Source organism: Phaseolus vulgaris, chromosome 11, assembly GCF_000499845.2.
Source record: "Phaseolus vulgaris cultivar G19833 chromosome 11, P. vulgaris v2.0, whole genome shotgun sequence".
Taxonomy (NCBI): domain Eukaryota; kingdom Viridiplantae; phylum Streptophyta; class Magnoliopsida; order Fabales; family Fabaceae; genus Phaseolus; species Phaseolus vulgaris.
Window position 1 is genome coordinate 25,445,214 of NC_023749.2, and position 19,882 is coordinate 25,465,095.

The 19,882-nt window shown below is 46.4% G+C and overlaps 1 protein-coding gene across 1 annotated transcript; it reads left to right on the forward strand.

Moving 5' to 3' along the window:
* Positions 1-3,714: 3,714 nt before the first annotated feature.
* Positions 3,715-4,425, forward strand: LOC137838004 (uncharacterized). Its single transcript, XM_068647205.1, has one exon. It carries the CDS (start codon positions 3,715-3,717, stop codon positions 4,423-4,425), a length of 711 nt encoding a protein of 236 aa, XP_068503306.1.
* The last annotated feature ends 15,457 nt before the right edge of the window (positions 4,426-19,882 follow it).

The window sequence follows — 19,882 nt, forward strand, 5'->3', positions numbered from 1 at the left end:
CACAGTTCCAGTCATTGAGATTATCATACAGTTTCTAGTCACTTTGGTGTTTCTCGCTAGCTGACTTGATCGTCGGAGTGCAAACGGCCGCGAGGGCGCCCCTTTGTTCTTCTTTTTCAGGTACTCACGGACGAGGCAGAACGAAGGTGCCCTAGCTCGCTAGGACAAGCCACGCATAAAGACGACCCAGGTCAACCGGCTAGAACATCAGGCGCCCACCGTGGGGTCGAAATAAACATCGGTTCCACCACACAAGTTTTCAATTCCAGTTTTCGAAACCTAGATAAATCGAGAGGATCTCCAGAGAGCCATGACCAACTGACCAGCACGCGCCAGGAGTGAAGAGATGACCCTGCAACAACTCATGGGTATGGTGCAAGGGCTGCAGGACGCAGTGGCAGCCTCAAAGGTGGAACAGGAGCGCATGCAGGACGCAATGGCAGCCTCAAAGGTGGAGCAGGAGCGCATGCAGGCGGATTTGGCAGCCTCTCAAGCAAGAAACGACGAGCTCCACCACGCCAATGAGGAATTACGCTGTGGATGGCGTGGCAGAGACGAGCCTGAGGCTGCATCCCCACCCAGGGAATTCACAACAGCGTTTTCACAGGAAATTCTGGAGACAGCGATTCCCAATACGTTCACAGGACCCAAAGCGACCTTCACAGGGGTAGAGGATCCCGAGGCACACCTCACGGCGTTCCACACACAGATGTTGCTGGTAGGCGGTTCAGACGCCGTGAAGTGCAAGCTTTTCATGAGCACCTTGACGGGGATGGCTATGGATTGGTTCATCAGCCTCCCAGAGGGCCACGTCACGTCCTTTGCCCAACTTTCACAACTGTTTAGAGAGCAGTATCTAGCCAACAGAACTCCCGCCCCAGTCTCGTACGACCTTTTCGACGTCAAGCAGCTCTAAGGCGAAACCCTAAAGGAATACATAAGTCGTTTTGGGGCGCAAGTGGTGAAAGTAGGCACCACGGAGGAGCCCATGATTGTGTATGCGTTCAGGAAGGGGGTACGTCCCGGATCTTTCAGTAGAACACTTAACTACAGTCGCCCCAAAACTTTCGCCGAAATAAGGCGACGAGCGATAGAGCATATTGCCTCAGAAGGTGAGACATACGAGAAGTGCATGACCGCTACGCCCGCATGGCCCAAGGCACAGATACGTACGCAACCTGTTCGGGTTCACCAAGCCGCCACAGAGAGAAAACACTCAGAAAGGAAGCGCGCCTACGAGCCAAGGAGGACCCAACCTAGGGGTCGAGCAGAGGAAAGGAGAGAAGGAAACAGGCCACCGAGGCACAACTTTGTGATGGAACTTAAAGATCTGATCGCGGTGCCCAACATAGCCGACAGGTTGAGGCCACCGATGAAGTCTGACAAGGCACTGGGACCCCACAAGGAATCATGGTGCGAATTCCACGAGGCATTTGGGCATCATATTAACAATTGCTTGGCGCTGGGTCATCAATTGGATGAACTCGTAAAGAATGGCTTCCTGAAGGACTACTTGGTGGAAAAGCAGACCGGAGAACCGTCAGTTTCACAGCCGGCGAGTGGCGAGGGACAGCAGCACGAGGTGCCCATCCACGGCGAGGTCCATACCATAGCGGGTGGGTTCTCGGGCGGTGGGTGTACTGCGTCACAGCGCAAGAAGTATGCTAGGTCCATAATGTCAGTAGAGGCTTTTGAGGATCATTCGCCCGACGTGGACATCACGTTCACCAAAGAAGACCTCAGGGACGTTGTGCCCCACGACAACGATCCCATCGTGATCTCACTCGTCACGGCGGGAAGGATGGTTCATCGAGCACTGGTTGATCAAGGGAGCTCGGCAGATGTGATGTTCTGGCAAACTTTCGAAAAGTTACAAGGTTCCCCAGACCATCCGAGGCCGTATGGAGGCTGCCTATACGGCTTCGCTGGTGACCAAGTGGAGGTCAGGGGGTACATTGAGTTAAGAACGACATTCACAGATGGGGCGGTGTCGCGAACAGAGAAGATCAGGTACCTGGTCGTGAATGCCCCCTCAGCATACAACGTCCTGTTAGGAAGGCCAACGCTCAACAGGATAGGAGTTGTGCCCTCCACTAGGCATATGAAGGTCAAACTACCTTCGATGGAAGGGGTGGTCATCACCATCCGCTCTGATCAAAAGGAGGCAAAGAAGTGCTATGAAAACAGCCTCAGAAACAGGCGATCAGTGTGCAATGTAAGCACAACGCCACCCCCTGGTGCAGGTCCCGGCCAGGAGGACCAGCGAGTAGGCACAACACTTCAAGTAATCGCTGAGGGGAATGCGGCGCTGCCAGATATGGCGAGCATCGCAGAGATAGAGGAAGAAGGCGACCGCCCGGAGGCCACCAGGGAGTCGGGAATCGCAAGGGTGGTCATCGCCAGTGAAAGGAGGCCCCAGCCGGTCAAGGAGTGGCTCGAGAAGGAGATCGGCGGAAAGACATTCAAGTTGGGAAAAACCCTAGATGACGAAACGCGGGACCAAATCGCCAAGGTAATAAGTAGACATCTGGATGCGTTCGCATGGTCCGCCTCAGATATGCCGGGGATTGATCCCGACCTCTTGTCCCATCGTTTGGCAATGGACCCCCAAGTCAAGCCAGTCCGTCAAAGAAGGAGGAAGTTCAATGAAGAAAGAAGGCAGGCGATTAGGGAGGAAACACAGAAACTCCTATCCGCAGGCCACATCAAGGAAGTGCAGTATCCAGAGTGGCTTGCTAATGTTGTGTTGGTAAAGAAGAGCAACGGGAGATGGCGAATGTGCTCGATTTCACAGATCTGAACAAGGCGTGTCCAAAGGATTCCTACCCTTTGCCCAACATAGATGCCCTGGTAGACAATGCAGCAGGGTGCAAACTGTTAAGTTTCCTAGATGCCTTCTCGGGGTACAACCAGATAAAGATGCACCCCATGGATGAGGAAAAAAATGCCTTCATGACGGAAAGGTCGTGCTATTGTTACAGGGTGATGCCCTTTGGGCTGAAGAACGTGGGAGCCACGTATCAGAGGCTAATGGATAAAGTGCTCGCGCCCATGCTAGGAAGGAACGTACAAGCTTATGTCGACGACATGGTCGTGACATCCCCGAAAAAGAATTGGCACGTTGCCAATCTAGAGGAACTATTCGCTACAATAGCCAAGTACAGGCTGAAGCTAAACCCCGAGAAGTGCATTTTCTGCGTAGAAGCGGGAAAATTCTTGGGTTTCCTCCTAACTGAAAGAGGAATCGAGGCGAATCCTGATAAGAGTGCTGCCATCCTGGCAATGAGAAGCCCTGCCACTGTCAAGGAGGTACAACAGCTTACAGGCCGGATGGCCGCTCTGTCACGGTTCGTATCTGCTAGTGGGGAGAGGGGCCACCTGTATTTCCAGTGTTTGAATAGAAATAACAGGTTTGTCTGGACGAGAGAATGTGAAGAGGCTTTTGTAAAACTCAAGGAGTACTTGGCGAGCCCGCCGGTTCTGTGCAAACCCCAAGTGGGAACGCCCCTCAAGTTATACTTCGCCGTTACCGAAAGGGCGTTGAGCGCGGTGCTCGTACAAGAACAAGATCAAATTCAGAAACCTATCTATTTTGTCAGTAAGGTGTTACAAGGTCCGAAAGTGAGATACCAAGCCTTGGAGAAAGCGGCGCTGGCGGTCGTGTTTTTAGCGAGAAGGCTATGACATTACTTCCAGAGCTTCGAGGTATGGGTGATGACTGACTTGCCCATCCAAAAGGTTCTAAAGAAACCGGATGTAGCTGGAAGGATGGTAAAATGGGCGGTGGAGTTGTCAGAGTTCGACGTCAAGTACGAACCCCGAGGACCGATTAAAGGGCAAATCTTCGCCGACTTTGTGGTCGAGTTGTCCGCTGAAACGACGCATAATGCCGGAAGTGATGATCGTTGGGTACTCTCGGTTGATGGGTCGTCCAACCACCTAGGTAGTAGGGCTGGAGTTATTTTGGAAGGACCCAACGGTGTGTTAATAGAACAATCCCTGAGGTTTGCCTTCAAAGCCAGCAATAATCAGGCGGAATACGAGGCATTGATTGTCGGTATCCTTTTGGCAAAGGAAATGGGAGCGAAGGTACTGATGGCCAAGAGCGACTCTTTGCTGATCACTGGGCAGGTGACCGGCGAATTCCAGGCCAAGGATCCACAAATGGCGGCTTACCTAGAGTATGTACAGGAGCTGAGAAGCTCTTTCGCCTTGTTTGAAGTGGTGCACGTACCAAGGGAGCAGAATGCCCGAGCTGACTTGCTTGCCAAGCTCGCCAGTTCAGGCAAGGGGGGCAGGCAGAGGACTGTTATACAAGAAACTCTAAAGACACCTCGGGCGTTCGCAGCAGACCACCAGGTTCTTCAAGTTTGCAAGTCGACAGAAGGGATAGCAAGGAGTCATCGATCGTTAACTCATATCTAACTCATAAGCATTGTCATTAATCCTCTTGAGGATTTGGAAAGGTCCATCCCCTCGAGGCATTAGTTTGGACTTCCTTTGAGTAGGAAAACGATCCTTCCTCAAGTGAAGCCAAACCCAATCGCCCTCATCAAACAACAATGCTTTTCTCCTTTTATTGGCAAGTTCAGCATACTTGCCAACCTTCTTCTCAATTCTCTTCTTGATGTCTTTATGCAAAGTTTTCACAAAAGAAGCCTTTTCGTCCCCATCTTTGCACAAGACATCTCCAAGAAGGGGAATAGGAAGAAGATCAAGAGGTGTTAGGGGATTAAACCCATAGACCACCTCAAAAGGAGAATGGGAGGTGGTAGAATTTACTACTCGGTTATATGCAAACTCAACATGGGGTAGTAAATTCTCCCACACTCTAGGATTCCCCGAAATAAAGCATCTCAATAGTTGTCCCAAAGTTCTATTCACCACCTCGGTTTGACCATCAGTTTGTGGGTGGCAAGTGGTAGAAAATAAAAGCTTAGTTCCAAGCTTGCCCCACAAGGTCTTCCAAAAGTGACTCAAGAACTTAGGATCTCTATCGGACACTATAGACCTAGGAATCCCATGCAAGCGAACCACTTCTTGGAAGAAGAGGTTTGCAATGTGGCATGCATCATCCACTTTGTGGCAAGGAATAAAGTGAGCCATCTTTGAAAAACGATCCACTACCACAAAAATGGAGTCCTTTCCCTTTGATGTCTTGGGTAAGCCTAAGATGAAATCCATAGATATATCTACCCAAGGCATTGAAGGGATAGGAAGAGGAGTATAAAGACCATGGGGATGCATTTTAGACTTAGCTTTGCGGCAAGCTATGCATTTATCACACAAACTATGAACATGTTTATGCATATGAGGCCAAAAGAAATGTTCATGCAACACATCCAAAGTTTTAGCAACCCCAAAATGTCCCATTAAACCCCCCTCATGAGCTTCTCTAACAAGAGATAATCTAATAGAGCATTGGGGAACACAAAGACGTTTTCCTTTAAAAAGAAAGCCATCTTGAATAAAAAAGTCTTTGTGTCCTCCTTTAAGACACTCTTGATAGATGAGAGAAAAATCAAGGTCATCATGATAGAGTTCCTTAATGTGATCAAAACCAAGATATTGAGAGGTTAAAAGATTTAGCAAGGTGTATCTTCTAGAAAGAGCATCCGCCACAATATTTATTTTGCCTTGTTTGTGTTTGATCACATAAGGAAATTGCTCAATGAATTCCACCCACTTAGCATGCCTCTTGTTAAGTTTGTTTTGGCTTTTCAAATATTTAAGAGATTCATGATCACTATGTATCACAAACTCTTTGGGAAAAAGATAGTGTTGCCAAGTAAACAAAGCCCTAACAAGTGCATATAATTCCTTATCATAGGTGGAGTAGTTGAGATGACTTCCCTTCAATTTCTCACTAAAATAGGCTATGGGGTGGCCCTCTTGAAGAAGAACAGCCCCAATACCTATACTTGAAGCATCACACTCAATCTCAAATGTCTTAGTGAAATTAGGAAGGGCCAAGATGGGAGCATTAGTCAATTTTGCTTTCAAAGTATCAAAAGCATTTTGTTGTGCTTCTCCCCAATGAAAGACCACATCCTTTTTCACTATGTCATTGAGTGGTGCGGCAATGGTACCAAAGTTTGGGACAAATCTTCTATAGAAAGAAGCTAGTCCATGAAAACTTCGGACCTCATTCAAAGATTTCGGTGTAGGCCAATTTTGAATGGCCACCACCTTTGTTTTGTCCACATGGACCCCTTTACAACTCACAACAAACCCTAGGAATTCTATATGATCAAGAGCAAACATACATTTAGCAAGGTTAGCATACAAATGTTCCTTCCTAAGGGTTTCTAAAACTTGCCTAACATGCAACCTATGGTCATTCAAAGATAAGCTATAAATGAGAATGTCATCAAAGTAAACCACAACAAACTTACCAATGAAAGGTCTAAGAACATGATGCATGAGGCGCATGAAGGTACTTGGTGCATTAGTTAAACCAAAAGGCATAACTAACCACTCGTATAAACCAAAGTTGGTCTTAAAAGCCGTCTTCCATTCATCACCCGGTTTGATACGGATTTGATTGTAGCCGCTTTTAAGATCAATCTTTGAAAAGATTTTAGAACCATGTAATTCATCCAACAAATCATCTAGTCTAGGTATGGGATGCCTATACTTAATGGTTATGTTATTTATGGCCCTACAATCCGAACACATTCGCCATGTGCCATCCTTTTTTGGCACTAAGATGATAGGCATAGCACAAGGACTCATGTTATCTTGCACCCACCCTTTCTCAATCAAAGCCTCAACTTGTTGGCGAATTTCCTTGGTTTCACTTGGATTGGTCCTATATGCTGGACGATTTGGTAAAGAAGAGCCCGGTATCAAATCAATTTGGTGCTCAATCCCTCTCAAAGGTGGAAGTCCATTTGGAGGATCTTGAAACACATCTTTGAACTCTTCTACCAAATTTTCCAAGCAATGAGGACTATCAACAAGTGATTCTACTCTAAGAGTTCTAGGGATGGCTAAGAAAAGAGGATGATGAGCCACTATTTCCCTTTCAATGTCACGCCTAGACACAAGGAGTGTAGGCTTAGAACTCTTATCTTTTTTATCTTTTTCACTCTCCCTCTTTTTCTTCATGATAACTTGGTCCTCATGGACTTCTCTTGGAGAGAGAGATTTTAAAGTAACCTTGTGACCATGGAATTCAAAAGATAGTTTGTTGGTAAAGCCATCATGTAAAACTTTTCTATCAAATTGCCAAGGCCTCCCAAAAGAACATGAGTGGCTTCCATGGGCACAACATCACATAATACCTCATCTTTGTATTTTCCAATGGAGAAATGGATGAGGACTTGTTTATTAACAATTATTTCTCCTACTTCACTAAGCCATTGTAATTTGTAGGGCTTTGTATGAGAGATAGTAGGCAATCCAAGCTTATCTACTACTCTTGTACTAGCCACATTTGCACAACTACCCCCATCCACTATCAAGGAACAAATGTTGTTTTGAATAAGACATCTTGTATGGAAAATATTTTCCCTTTGACTTTCATCAAAAGGTTGTGAAACTTGTCCAAGAAGTCTTCTCACAACTAACAAGTCCCCTTCAAGTGGACATTCGCTCTCTTCCTCACTAGATGCATGAGAATGCAATGAATGCTTTGGAGAATCCGAATCATGCTCACTAACTACAATGCCCTCATGCATGTACATACTTCGTTTGGAAGGACAATTTGCAGCAATATGACCATAACCCATACATTTAAAGCATTTAGTGTTAGATGTTCTAGTGGGAGACTTAGGTCTAGAAGTAGATGGCTTAGATTCCTTGGGTTTGAAAGAAGAATCTTTGGAAGGATGTTTAGAAAAAGAAGTTTTGTTCCTCCAAGACTTGGAGTAGTATCCATCATTGGAAGCATTTTTAAAAGAGTTTTTCTTAGCAAGTTGAGCTTCAACCTTCATTGCAAGATGAACTAAAGAGCCCAATGATGAATACTCTTGTAACTCAACAATGTCTTGAATATCCTTCCTAAGACCACTCACAAACCTAGCAACCATGGCTTCTTCACTTTCTTCTAATTCAATTTTAAGCACAAGCGTCTCAAGCTCCTTATAATATTCATCCACATTTAGCGTGCCTTGTTGAAACCGTTGGAGTCTCAACATGAGGTCTTTCCTAAAATGTGGGGGCACAAACCTAGCACGCATATGATCCTTTAAAGAGTTCCAAGAGTCCACGGGAGGACCCTTGTGATAGATAATGTCCTTTACAATTCCATGCCACCATTTCATGGCATAATCACTAAACTCTAGGGTGGCTAGCTTGAGCTTATGCTCATCTTGGATCTCATGGATCTCAAAAATTTGTTCACACTTAGCCTCCCAATCTAAATATACATTTGGATCACTAGAACCATTAAAACAAGGTAGCTTGACCGAAGGAAGCTTGGACTTTGCATCATGGTAGAAGCCATTGCCGTAGTGAATTCTTTCCCCTTGGTGATGATGTCTTTGTCGATGGACTTGGGGTGGAGGTCTCCTTCTCCTATGCTCATCTTCACGGCCAACATCATTTGAAGAAGCTCTTGAAGATGGTCTATGAGAATGATGTCCATCATGGATAGAAGGAGATGGTCTAGCTTGGTGGACCTCCATCTTTTGCATTTTCTCCTCCAACCGTCTAATTGTTCTTTGAGCTTCATGTAATTCACCAAGAATTGAAGCTTTGGAAGGAGAATTCTGCTTGTAGGATGCATCACTTGAAAATCCAGCCATTTGTAATTAAAAACAGCAAACACACAAAAACAGCAAACAAGTTAAAAAGTAGCAAAAACAGTGAGCTTTTGGCAATGAAACTGCCGAAGTGAAAAGAGGCTGAAAAAAAAGAGATCACTCTCAAAGAAATAATGTTCTTGCACCAATCTGATCTTGAGGCCTTGGAATCCTCAAATGAAATATGTCAAAGCAAGCACACCAATCTTAAGAGCAAACCACCACAAAACCAAAGAAACAATAAAGACAAACAAGAAAAGGTATAAGCAAGGAAAGGTAATTGCAAAAGGAATACTATATGCAAGACAAACTCAAAGAGTAAGAATGAAATACAATCAAGAAAATAAAGAACTCAATGAGAAAAGTAGGCACACAAAAGAATACATAAGGAAAAGCACTAGAGTAGATGAAGAAAACAAAAATTTAGCTACTGGAAATTTTTTTTTTTTTAATGCAAACTGTGCTTGATATTCACTGATTTAACTGGAACGTTGTAGAGCGAACTGGATTATGAAATTTATACCACAGAAACTTCAAGATGTTCACTCAATAATGGCACTGGAATCAATTAAAAACAGTAAGCCAATTGAGAGAAATAAATTTTTCAAAATCGCTGCCAGATTACCGTATTTTTTTTGGCAGGAATGTACACTTTTTTTATTTTATTTATCATTTTTTGTGTACTTCATATTTTTGAATGATTCTTTTTTCTATTTTTTTCTAACACTTTGAATATCTCAAATTCAGAATTTCAGATTTTACAGTACGTAAATCAATTGCAATAAGAAAAAACAGTAAGCACTTTTTTTTCAGAAACAGAGGAATCCTAATAGGAATAAAAAACAGAATGATGAACTAGCAAAGACATAATAGAAAATGATGTATTGGAACTTGTATAGGTCTAGAATACAAGTATGAACTCAATTCTAAAAAGAAAATGCACAAAGGATCAACATCAATTCAGAAAATTATATGACACCAAAGCAAGAAACAATCAAAGCAATAAAAGTACTACTAGAAGTAATGACATATATGGAATAACATGACTAAGACAAAACTTGACATGATTACAAAATTAAAAGACACATCACAAATTTTAACAAGTGAAAGGAAGCTTAAGGTAAACTCTAGGAAGGATAATGCCATTCCAAAAGAGCAACCATACTCATAAGAATTATGAGTGCCATAAACCTTTTCACAAGCACTTGGTGTAAAAGAAAAACAGCAAGAATACTCAATTAAAATTCTAAAACAGAAACTTAAATTGCAAGAAAAAAATTAAAGAGCTCTTGAAATTAAAGTGCACACAACTCAACAATTAAACAAGAAGAACCTAAGACTCATGATACCACATGATGTGATTCCACTAGCCATATAGAGAATGATTCTTGACATTCTTAGGAATCACCTTGAGCTGGAAAATATAGAGGCACTTTTCTTAGAGTTGGATCATTGTTCTAAGACAAGAACTCACCAAAAACTAGTACCAAATCCCAAACTCATTTGGATGAACCAAATATTGTCAAATTGAATCAACAAAGAGAATGAAAGCTAGAATGACCGAACAGAATTAAGCAACTAATCATATGAACCGAACAGAATTAAAAACAAAACAGAACATAGTGCTGGAAAATAGAAAAACCGAAACTAAACCACTCAAGAACACAAGGCAACATGAACAATTGAAGAAGAAGAAAGGAAGGAGAAGAGAATGCTCATGAAGATGGAAGGAGGATGGATGATCTCGCCACTAGAAGTGTGGAATGCTCCTAGATGAGAGTGATGCCGCCACTTGAGGACTCCATTGATCCATGAAGATAAGACTAGAGAAGAAGGCTCCAAAAGCTCTCCAAAGGTCACTCAAAATTTGAGTAGAGTTTTCTTAGATTAATTCCAATCTGAATTTTACAAAGAGAGCACCTCTATTTATAGCCTAAGGTGCTGAAAATGAAAGCTAAAACAATTCAAAATTCCCTCCCAAATCATTCTAGAACCGGCGCCTATTCTATGCATGAGGAAGGTGTGACCCTTTCCTTCACTTTGGCACCTCCTATTCTACTTCTACACCTATCTACTAATACACCCCCCCAAAGCTCCTAACTAAAGCCTACAAGATGCTAAAACAAAAGAGGTTTCTAATGTTTCCCTCTAAGCACCTTCAACTAAAGAAATTACAAAAAGAGAAAATAAATGTCCTCTAGCTCCCAAAGTTTTGAACATGCTTCTTGTAATCCTTTGAGGTGGACTTTGACCTCCATGGGCGTCTTCTATTTGTGCCTCCACCTCGTCTTGATCTTGTTGATTGGCCTCCATGTCCTCTTGAGCTTGATCTCCATCAGCAAGGAGTCATCGATCGTTAACTCAAGAAACCTTGAGAGCACCGAGAGTTAGGGCGCACCCAGTAGAGGAAGCGAAGACAACGCGGGTTTGCGCCGTTTACCAACCAGATACATGGATAACACCATACCAGCAGTACATAGCAGACAGCGTCCTCCAGTAGATCCGACAGAGGCCAGAAAGATAAAGAAAAGCTCCAACAAGTTCACCTTAATCGATGGAGAGCTGTATAGGTTCGGATTCACACACCCCCTGTTAGTATGTGTGCATGGAGAGAAGTGCGTAAGAGTTACGACTGAGCTCCACGAGGGGATTTGCGGGAGCCACATCGGAGGTCGAGCCCTGGCAACAAGAACTCTCCGCGCGGGCTATTATTGGCCAACCATGAGGGAAGATTGCAAGGAATACGCACAGCGTTGCAAACAAAGCCAGCAACACGCCGATTGGCACAAAGCGCCCCCAGAAGAGCTAAAGTCAATCTACAGCCCCTGGCCATTTCATACGTGGGGAATCGATATTCTGGGACCTTTTCCATTGGCGATCAGGCAAATGAAGTACTTGGTTGTAGCGATCGAGTACTTCACGAAATGGATTGAAGTGGAACCAGTAGCCCAGATCACCGCACACAAGATTCAGAGTTTCGTATGGAAGAACATTGTGTGTCGTTTTGGCGTGCCCAAGCGTTTGGTATCAGATAATGGGACCCAGTTTGCAAGTCACCTATTGAAGAAGCTGTGCGAGGATATTGGGACGCAACAAGTGTTTGCTTCTGTAGAGCACCCACAAACGAATGGGCAAGTAGAGTCGGCCAATCGGGTTTTGCTGAGAGGACTGAAGAGGAGGTTGGAGAAAGCCAAGGGGTCTTGGGCTGAGGAAGTCCCCCGCATAATATGGGCATATCATACCACCTAACAATCGGGAACTCACGAAACCCCGTTCAGCTTGGTGTATGGGTGCGATGCGATGATCCCAGTCGAAATCCAATAAAGCTCGCCAAGCTTCCAGAACTTCGTGGCAGAAGACTCAAACGCCGAAAGGAGAATGAATTTGGATTTGCTGGACGAGGTCAGGGAGGAGGCAAGGGTAAAGGCCGAAGCAGTAAAAAGAAGAGTTGAACGTAAGTACAACTCCAGGATGAAATCGAGGCAATTCAGAGATGGCGACCTGGTGATGAGGAAGGCCCACCAGTACGAGATGCAGAATAAGCTGTCGCCCAAGTGGACAGGACCATTAAGAATAACCGAAGCACTCGGAAACGGCGCTTACCGCCTAGAGACACTGGAAGGAGGGGCGATTCCCCGCACTTGGAACGCCACCCATCTCAAGTTTTATTACAATTAAAACATTTTCAAGGGGGCACTCTTTTTCCCGAAGAGGGTTTTTTTAATGAGGCCACCCAATAAAGAAGGTTTTGAAATTTATCAAAGTTCCCAAGTTGTTTAAATGTGCACGCTTATCTTTTTAAGTTTTTGAAGAGAGCCCTTTTCGCCCCTACATAGTTTAGTGCAAAAATTGAAAGTTAAAGTTTTCCAAGTCCTCATCGCCACTCGGCAATTGGAGGCATAAGTTAAGTTGTAAACCTTCATCGCTAGTTGGCAATCGGAGGCACAAGTTAAGTTCAAAGTCCTCATCGCCACTCGGCGATTGGAGGCAGAAGCTAAGTTCAAAGTCCTCATCGCCACTCGGCGATTGGAGGCACAAGTTATGTTCCAAGTCCTCATCGCCACTGGACGATTGGAGGCACAAGTTAAGTTGTAAACCTTCATCGCTAGTTGGCGATCGGAGGCACAAGTTAAGTTCCAAGTCCTCATCGCCACTCGGCGATTGGAGGCACAAGTTAAGTTGTAAGTCCTCATCGCCACTCGGCGATCGGAGGCACGAGTATAAAGTTTTAAACCCTAATTGCCACCTGGCGATCGGAGGTAAAAGAACAGATTGCAAGTCCTCAGTGCATCCAGGGGAAGGAGAGATGTAACCCCTGGGCAAAGTAGAGGCACCAAAGTTAAATCCTCCTCGCCCTCGAGCGAAGCTGAGGTCAGTTATCAGTTAAATCCTCCTCGTCCTCAAGAGAAGCTGAGGTCAGTTATCAGTTAAATCCTCCTCGTCCTCGAGCGAAGCTGATGTCAGTTATCAGTTAAATCCTCCTCGTCCTCGAGCGAAGCTGAGGTCAGTTATCAGTTAAATCCTCCTCGCCCTTGAGTGAAGCTGAGGTCAGTTAATAGTTATCAGCTAAGTCCTCCTCGCCCTCGAGCGACGTTGAGGCCACAGAGCAGAAAAGCCCTTCTCACCCTTGAGTGAGTTCAGGCAAGAATAGATTGCAAGTCCTCAGTGCATCCAGGGGAAGAGGAAGTGGAACCCCTGGGCAAAGTTGAGGTACCAGAGAAAGTCCTCCTCACCCCCGAGTGAGTTTAGGCGAGAACAGATTGTGAGACCCTTTCGCTTAAGCAAATTGAGACAAGTTTGAAAGTTCCCGGTGCAGAGCCAGGCCAGCAAAGAGTTAGGCGGTAACCTGGAAGTACACATGTCATTCAGCGGATCAGGCAAACGAGATTTCAGACACTAAGAATAACCCACGCCCACAGAGTTAAGCATCAGTCGGCGCTGAGTTGATTTCTCTAAGCAAGAGTTAGTCGGTTATATCAGATCGGACGATTACACGATAGATAAAGGCGAAATCATGCGTGTATATTAAAGCAGTTTTTACAAATAGATTCATTACACGTAAACCAAGGTTGAATATACAAGTCTTTCAGAGTGTTTCAAAACAAAATGGCAAATGGAAATGTTAATCTGAAGGTACAATTTTTCCGTCTACCACTTCATGGAAAATGGAGAATTGAGAGAGGTCCAAGTCGGGGTAAGCACAAGCGAACTGCTCCAAGGCCGCGCCAAACCCGGAAGTCAGAACGTTTGCAGAGCTGAGGTCGAGTTCTTCAATTTGTTTCTTCAGCTTTTCGTTCTCCTCAAGCACCTGGGCAAGCTTTGCTGCAGAATCGTTCAGCTCCTTATCTTTCTCGCTCAGTTCCTTGGCCTTTTGGTCCTTGTCGGCTTCGATTTTGCCCAGCATATCCTCCCTCTCAATTGACTTGGCCTCGAGCTCATCCACGTAGGCCTTTTTAGCCTTGAGGGTCTCCTCCAGATCCGCTATCTTTTCCCGCTGAGGCACGAGCCTGCTTTTGAGTTCAGCGACCTCTAAGAGTTTGTCGTTGAGCTTTTTGTGTAGCTTAGCACTATTCTTGCGTCGTCCTTCAAAGCGTTCTCTAACCGCGAAAACTCCAATCCCCGCATCGTAATTGATCCTGCCTGTTGACCATTGGGACTTGCCTCGTCAAACCTGGATCGACGTGTGCACTGCTTCTACCTCCGTCCTTCTCGCGATCCACCTCAAGAACCTGCAAAAGAACAGAGCGGCGCCGCTGCGGCCGATCGCACTCCAACGCCCAAGTCAGTGACCGAACCACCAAATACTAAGAGCAAGAACACTCAAGAACTCTCAAGGAACCGTGCAATGTTCTCTCTCACAGTATGCTCAAGAACTCACAAGCGTAAAGAGTATAATCTGAACGTGCGTACCTTAGAAGTTCGTTGAGAACTCTTATATACCTGGTCACTTTCTCTCTCCTGGCAGTTACAGACCTGGACACGTGGTTCGCATCCAGTCGCACACGTGCCATCATCTGGAGCCTCCCTGACTTGGGCGCTGCTTCTGACTCTCTTTTTGGCTAAGTTACTTATGCATGGTACTGCCCAGTGCATAGCTAACTTGGGAGCGCGATCTCTACTGGAATTGGCGAGTTAGGGTGCTCTCGTACACCTTCCCTGTGGTCTCGCCGGCCGCCTTCATAATCTGCATCACCTTCATCTTCGGCGATGTGCTTGCTCTGGCGATCTCCAATCACTTGGTCGCCTGAGTTTACCATCTGGCGACTTCATCTTCAACTGGGCGATCGCCTGGTATGCTGGAGATCGGAGCACGCCAACTTAATAACTGGCGACTACACGAGCCCCCCCGACTTCCTTCACTTCTGCGAATCTGGCGCCTTGTCAACACGCCTACACTGTAGCTTGGTGCCACGTCATCACTTCCGACTACCAGGGCGGTACAGTAATGTCACGCTTAAGTTGTTGGACTTGGTCCTTCGTAGCACCGGCTTCGGATTCATACTGGTTCAAGGAGTCCCTTAGAGCCTCGCCCATCATCTGGTAAAGACGCTTCTCTACGCACTCAGTAGTTATAGCACTAAGGTAAGCGGCGTGGGCTTTCAAGACTTCCTCGACAGGGGCTGGAAGAGCAGGGATTGGGAGAGGGGTTGAGGGTTGGTTCTCGCCACCACCCTCATAAGTGTGGACGACCGAGGAAGCATCAGGACGCGACGGCGATACGGTTGGCTCCACTACAGGTTTGGGGGACGACTGAACATCCACAGTTTGATTCGGAACGCCTCCAGCAGCTGAGGTATTTGAAGGCAGAGTATCCCCAGCGCTCTCAAAAGGTGTGGAGGCGCTGGGGGGATTCTCTGCGTAATCTGGGCCTGCACTTTCGATTGTTGGCGGCTCAGTGGTGGTCGCCCTGTTCCTTTTACAGACAAGCCCATCTTCAGTACTCTCGTCCTCCTCTTCATCCGACACCACTGTGGGAATCTTCCTCTTGGCCCTCTTTGGTGGCAGTTTTTTCCTCGCAGGGGTAGGAGGGGCGACGAGGGAAGGTGAGCCCACTTGAGGGAGCTCGCCCCGAGCAACGGCAGCTTCTGCAATAGAATTCGGGACAATCTGAGAAACCGCTGCGAGATTGTGACGCTTGGCTAAGGAGCGTAGCCTAGCCATATGATCTTTTCCCAGCATCGTATCTGCACAAAGTGATTAATGTTTACAAATCAATCCAGTTTCGGGTAACTGGTAATACAGGGATCAAGCAGCCAAGAATAAACGCAGGATAGTGTAATGCAAATAAGCTTGATAAAGAGTAAAGCAGACTTGGCGTAGGAAGAGAAATCCAGATAGAGTAGAAGGGCAGACCTATGTAAAAGTCTAGTTGAAGATACGTAAAAGCAGACTTGCCCAGCTTCATCCCAACAGTTGGGCGTTCGTGCGGGCATTCCAAGTCATGTGCGACCACCTGGGGTTGCCAGCATCTGTGGATGTTTTCTTATTTCTCTTTGAAGCCAAGCACCCAGGAGACCGCCTGTGGGTAAGCTTGAATGGGATTGCTGGGAGGTCCATCCTCTCCATCTTCCAGCAATCCTATAAAGACTGGAAAGGCAAGTTTGTCCAGATACGCCCCAATGACAAGGACGCTTCCTTGCTCGACGGTTTCCCCTTGTACTGGGTAAACAAGGGGAACAAAGAGTCCAAAAGCAGCTTCAGGAGACCCAGAAGTCCTGACAGCATGGGTGCCTTGGACAAAGACCTTTGCTTCTTTTGGAAGAGTGTGGCGGACGCCAACATCACCTTCCTCACCACCACGCTTATCTGCTTCGAGTTCTTCGAGGACCAACTCGAAGTTCGAATAGGTTAGAACGTTTTAAGTTCTTGTTCTAATACCACTTCTGTTAGCTGTTTCTGGGCGTCTTGTGCGTTGTGCGCAAGACTTTGGTTTTATTTTTCTGCACCCTTTACCTGCTTTGATGCATATTGCCTTATGCATTTATTTTCCCTCTGAACTAACCCATGCATTTTTGCTCTTATGCAGATAATATGTTGGGCCAGGGCAAGCTCGCTGAACTGAGGGCGCTCGCCCGAACCCACGGGTTGGCATCGGGTTCACAAACCGTGCCAAACTCGGTGGTGGAGATCGCCGCCGCACAGGGCCGATCGCCACCCAAGGGCCCCTCACCCTCCGATGTCCAACCCGCCACTCAACGCAAGAAACTTGTCCTCAAAAGACCCAAGAGGAAAACTCCCCAAGTAGTCCACGAGGAGGAGGAGGAAGACGACGAGGCCACTGAAGATGGCCTTGTTACGAAGAGGAAGAGGGTGGCACCTTCTTCACCGCCTGCTCCACCCCCTCTTCCGACATCAACACCGCCATCCACGCCTGCTCCACCTCCAACACTGCCACCTCCACAAGCTCCTGCCTCACCTGTCCAAGCAATCCCACTGGCAACTGCGCCACCTGCGGTTGAGGCCCCCGAGCCAAATTTCATGGAGGACCCCCCGAGCGCCTCCACGCCGTATGTATCAGCTGGAGGGGGTCCTCCTTCAAATGCCTCAGCCGCAGACGTTGCTCCAATCGGGGATGAGGTTGCCCATACCTCTCCAATTCTGATCACTGAATCCCCGACGTCGCCACCGCGCCAAGAAGCACCTGCTGATCAACCAACTAAAGAAGGTGGCGGCGAGAGCCAACAACAGGCCCACCCGGTGCCTCCACCAGCAAGCCTCTCTCTCGAGGTCACAAGGATGTGGGAGCCTTTCTCGGCCAAATTGAAGATGATGGCAGAGGACTTCCCCACCATTATAACTAGAGCTGTGGAGAGCTCCACCAGGAAGCTCCAGGACGACCTCTTCAACCTTCGAACTGAGAATAGCACTATGAGGGTTGAGGTGGAGAAGTTGTCCTTCAAACTGACACTCGCGGAGATTGAACACTCCCGAGTAGAAGATGCGATGAGCACCGAACTCCGGTTGGCGCGCAAGGAGGCCACCGATCTTCGCCACAAGGTGCAGCTTCTGGCTCAAGAGAAGATTGAGCTGGAGAGCAAGATTGTGCCTTATCGCGTTAAGGTGGCTGACCTAGAGGCCTTAATAAAAACTGACACCGCCAAGGTGAAGAAACTGGAGCAGAGGTCCGCTGATCGGGAGATCTTCCTGGGAAAGGTGGAAAAGGCGAGGGACGACGCCATGGTTGAGCTTGCCGAGGCCAACAAAGAGAAGGGGAAGATCGCTGCTGAATTGGGCCAAGTGCAAGTAGAATCCAAGAAGGTTGCTGAAGACCTTCTCCAGGCTCAAGAAATCAACGAAAAACTCAAGAAGCAAGTTGAAGAGTTGGAGCAGCAGAACAAGGGGCTGAAAGAACAAACTGAAGAACTCAAGAAGCAGATTGAAGAACTTAATCTGAGTTCTGCCCAAATTCTGGCTGCTGGATTCGAGGCTGCACGGGAACAGTTCGCCTGCTTGTTCCCCGATCTGGATCTCAGCATGGTATCCCTTAACAATGAGGTGGTGGATTGGAAAGTGGTTCCCGCTGAAGACTGATCGATTTCCCCTCATCCACCACCTTTATGCCTTTTCTTTGTATGTAATTGTAATAAACTTTTTCCCTCTTTCTGTATATGTGCTCGAACTGGTATTTACTTAATGAAATTACCTTGGTATTTCTTCCTGTAACTTCTTTGTCTGCTTTTAACTTTCCTTGCGTGATTTACTTCAAAGAAATGACTTAGCGAATTCGTAGGCACGACCTTATACTTAACTGCTTTGAACCACTTCAACTTCAAACAATAATCACTTTAACAACTCGTAATCTTAAGGCAATTAACCTTAGCGCAAAATCACTCCTCAAGCAACGAACTTTACCTCAACTACTGGCTTAAAACATTGCTTCACCCGATCTGCTTCATCAAAACGGGTCTTTAACTTTCTCGCCACTGTTTGGACTTTCCTGGTCGCCAAAGACTCTTGGCGATATCAGCTTCTTTCTGGCTTCATACCTTGGCCATTGTTCTTTTATCTGGGGGTAGAGGCGCCTTTCGGATCCTCCTCTACCTTCCTGAACTTCAGAACAAAAGACCGGGTGGCTAGGCGCTCTCTTCGAACCTACCTTAGCCACCTTCCAAACTTCGTCCACCCTTAACACCATACCTGAACTCGTTCGAGACGAGAAGGATTTTATCTTGCCTGAACTCGCTCATCGGCGAGAAGGTCTTTAGCTCGCCTGAACTCGCTCATTGGCGAGAAGGTCTTTTACTTGCCTCTACACTGCCCCGGGGGTTACATCTTCTCGCCCCCAGAAACACCGAGGACTTTTCACTGGTGCCTCTACATTGCCCCAGGGGTTACATCTTCTCGCCCCCAGAAACACTGAGGACTTTTCACTGATGCCTCTACATTGCCCCAGGGGTTACATCTTCTCGCCCCCAAAAACACTGAGGACTTTTCACTGATGCCTCTACATTGCCCCAGGGGTTACATCTTCTCGCCCCCAGAAACACTGAGGACTTTTCACTCTACCTCGCCTGCACTCGCTCGACGGCGAGGAGGTCATTAACTCGCCTCAGGACGCGCGAGGGCGTTGAGGTCTTTTAACTGGTGCCTCCGATCGCCGAAAGACAATGAGGACTTTAACTTTAACTTGTGCCTCCGATCGCCGAAAGACAATGAGGACTTAAAACTTTAACTGATGCCTCCGATCGCCGAAAAACGATGAGGACTTAAAACTTTTTAGAAAGCATGCAATATATCTTTAACTTGCCTTAAGTCACATATAAGTGACAAGGTCTTTCTTCAAAACTTTCTGAAAACAACAGGCACGCAATCTAAAACAACTTGTACTTTGAAAACTTCTCTTTATTGGGTGGCCTCATTAAAAACCCTCCTTAGGGAAAAAAGAGTGCCCCCTTCAAACTGTTTTAACAGAGACATTGTAATGTAACTTCGTGTTTATCTTTACTTACAAAGTTAACTGTAATATAACTTGAGGTGCGTAGCGTTCCAAGTGCAAGGAATCGCCCCTCCTTCCAATGTCTCTAAGCGGTAGGCGCCGTTCCCGAGCTCCTCGGTTATTCTGAACGGTCCAGTCCACTTGGGCGACAGTTTATTCTCCATCTCGTACTGGTGGGCTTTCCTCATCACCAGGTCGC

What these genes read in the sequence shown, in the direction of transcription:
- LOC137838004 (XM_068647205.1), top strand. Translation starts at nt 3,715, where the DNA reads ATGACTGACTTGCCCATCCAAAAGGTTCTAAAGAAACCGGATGTAGCT.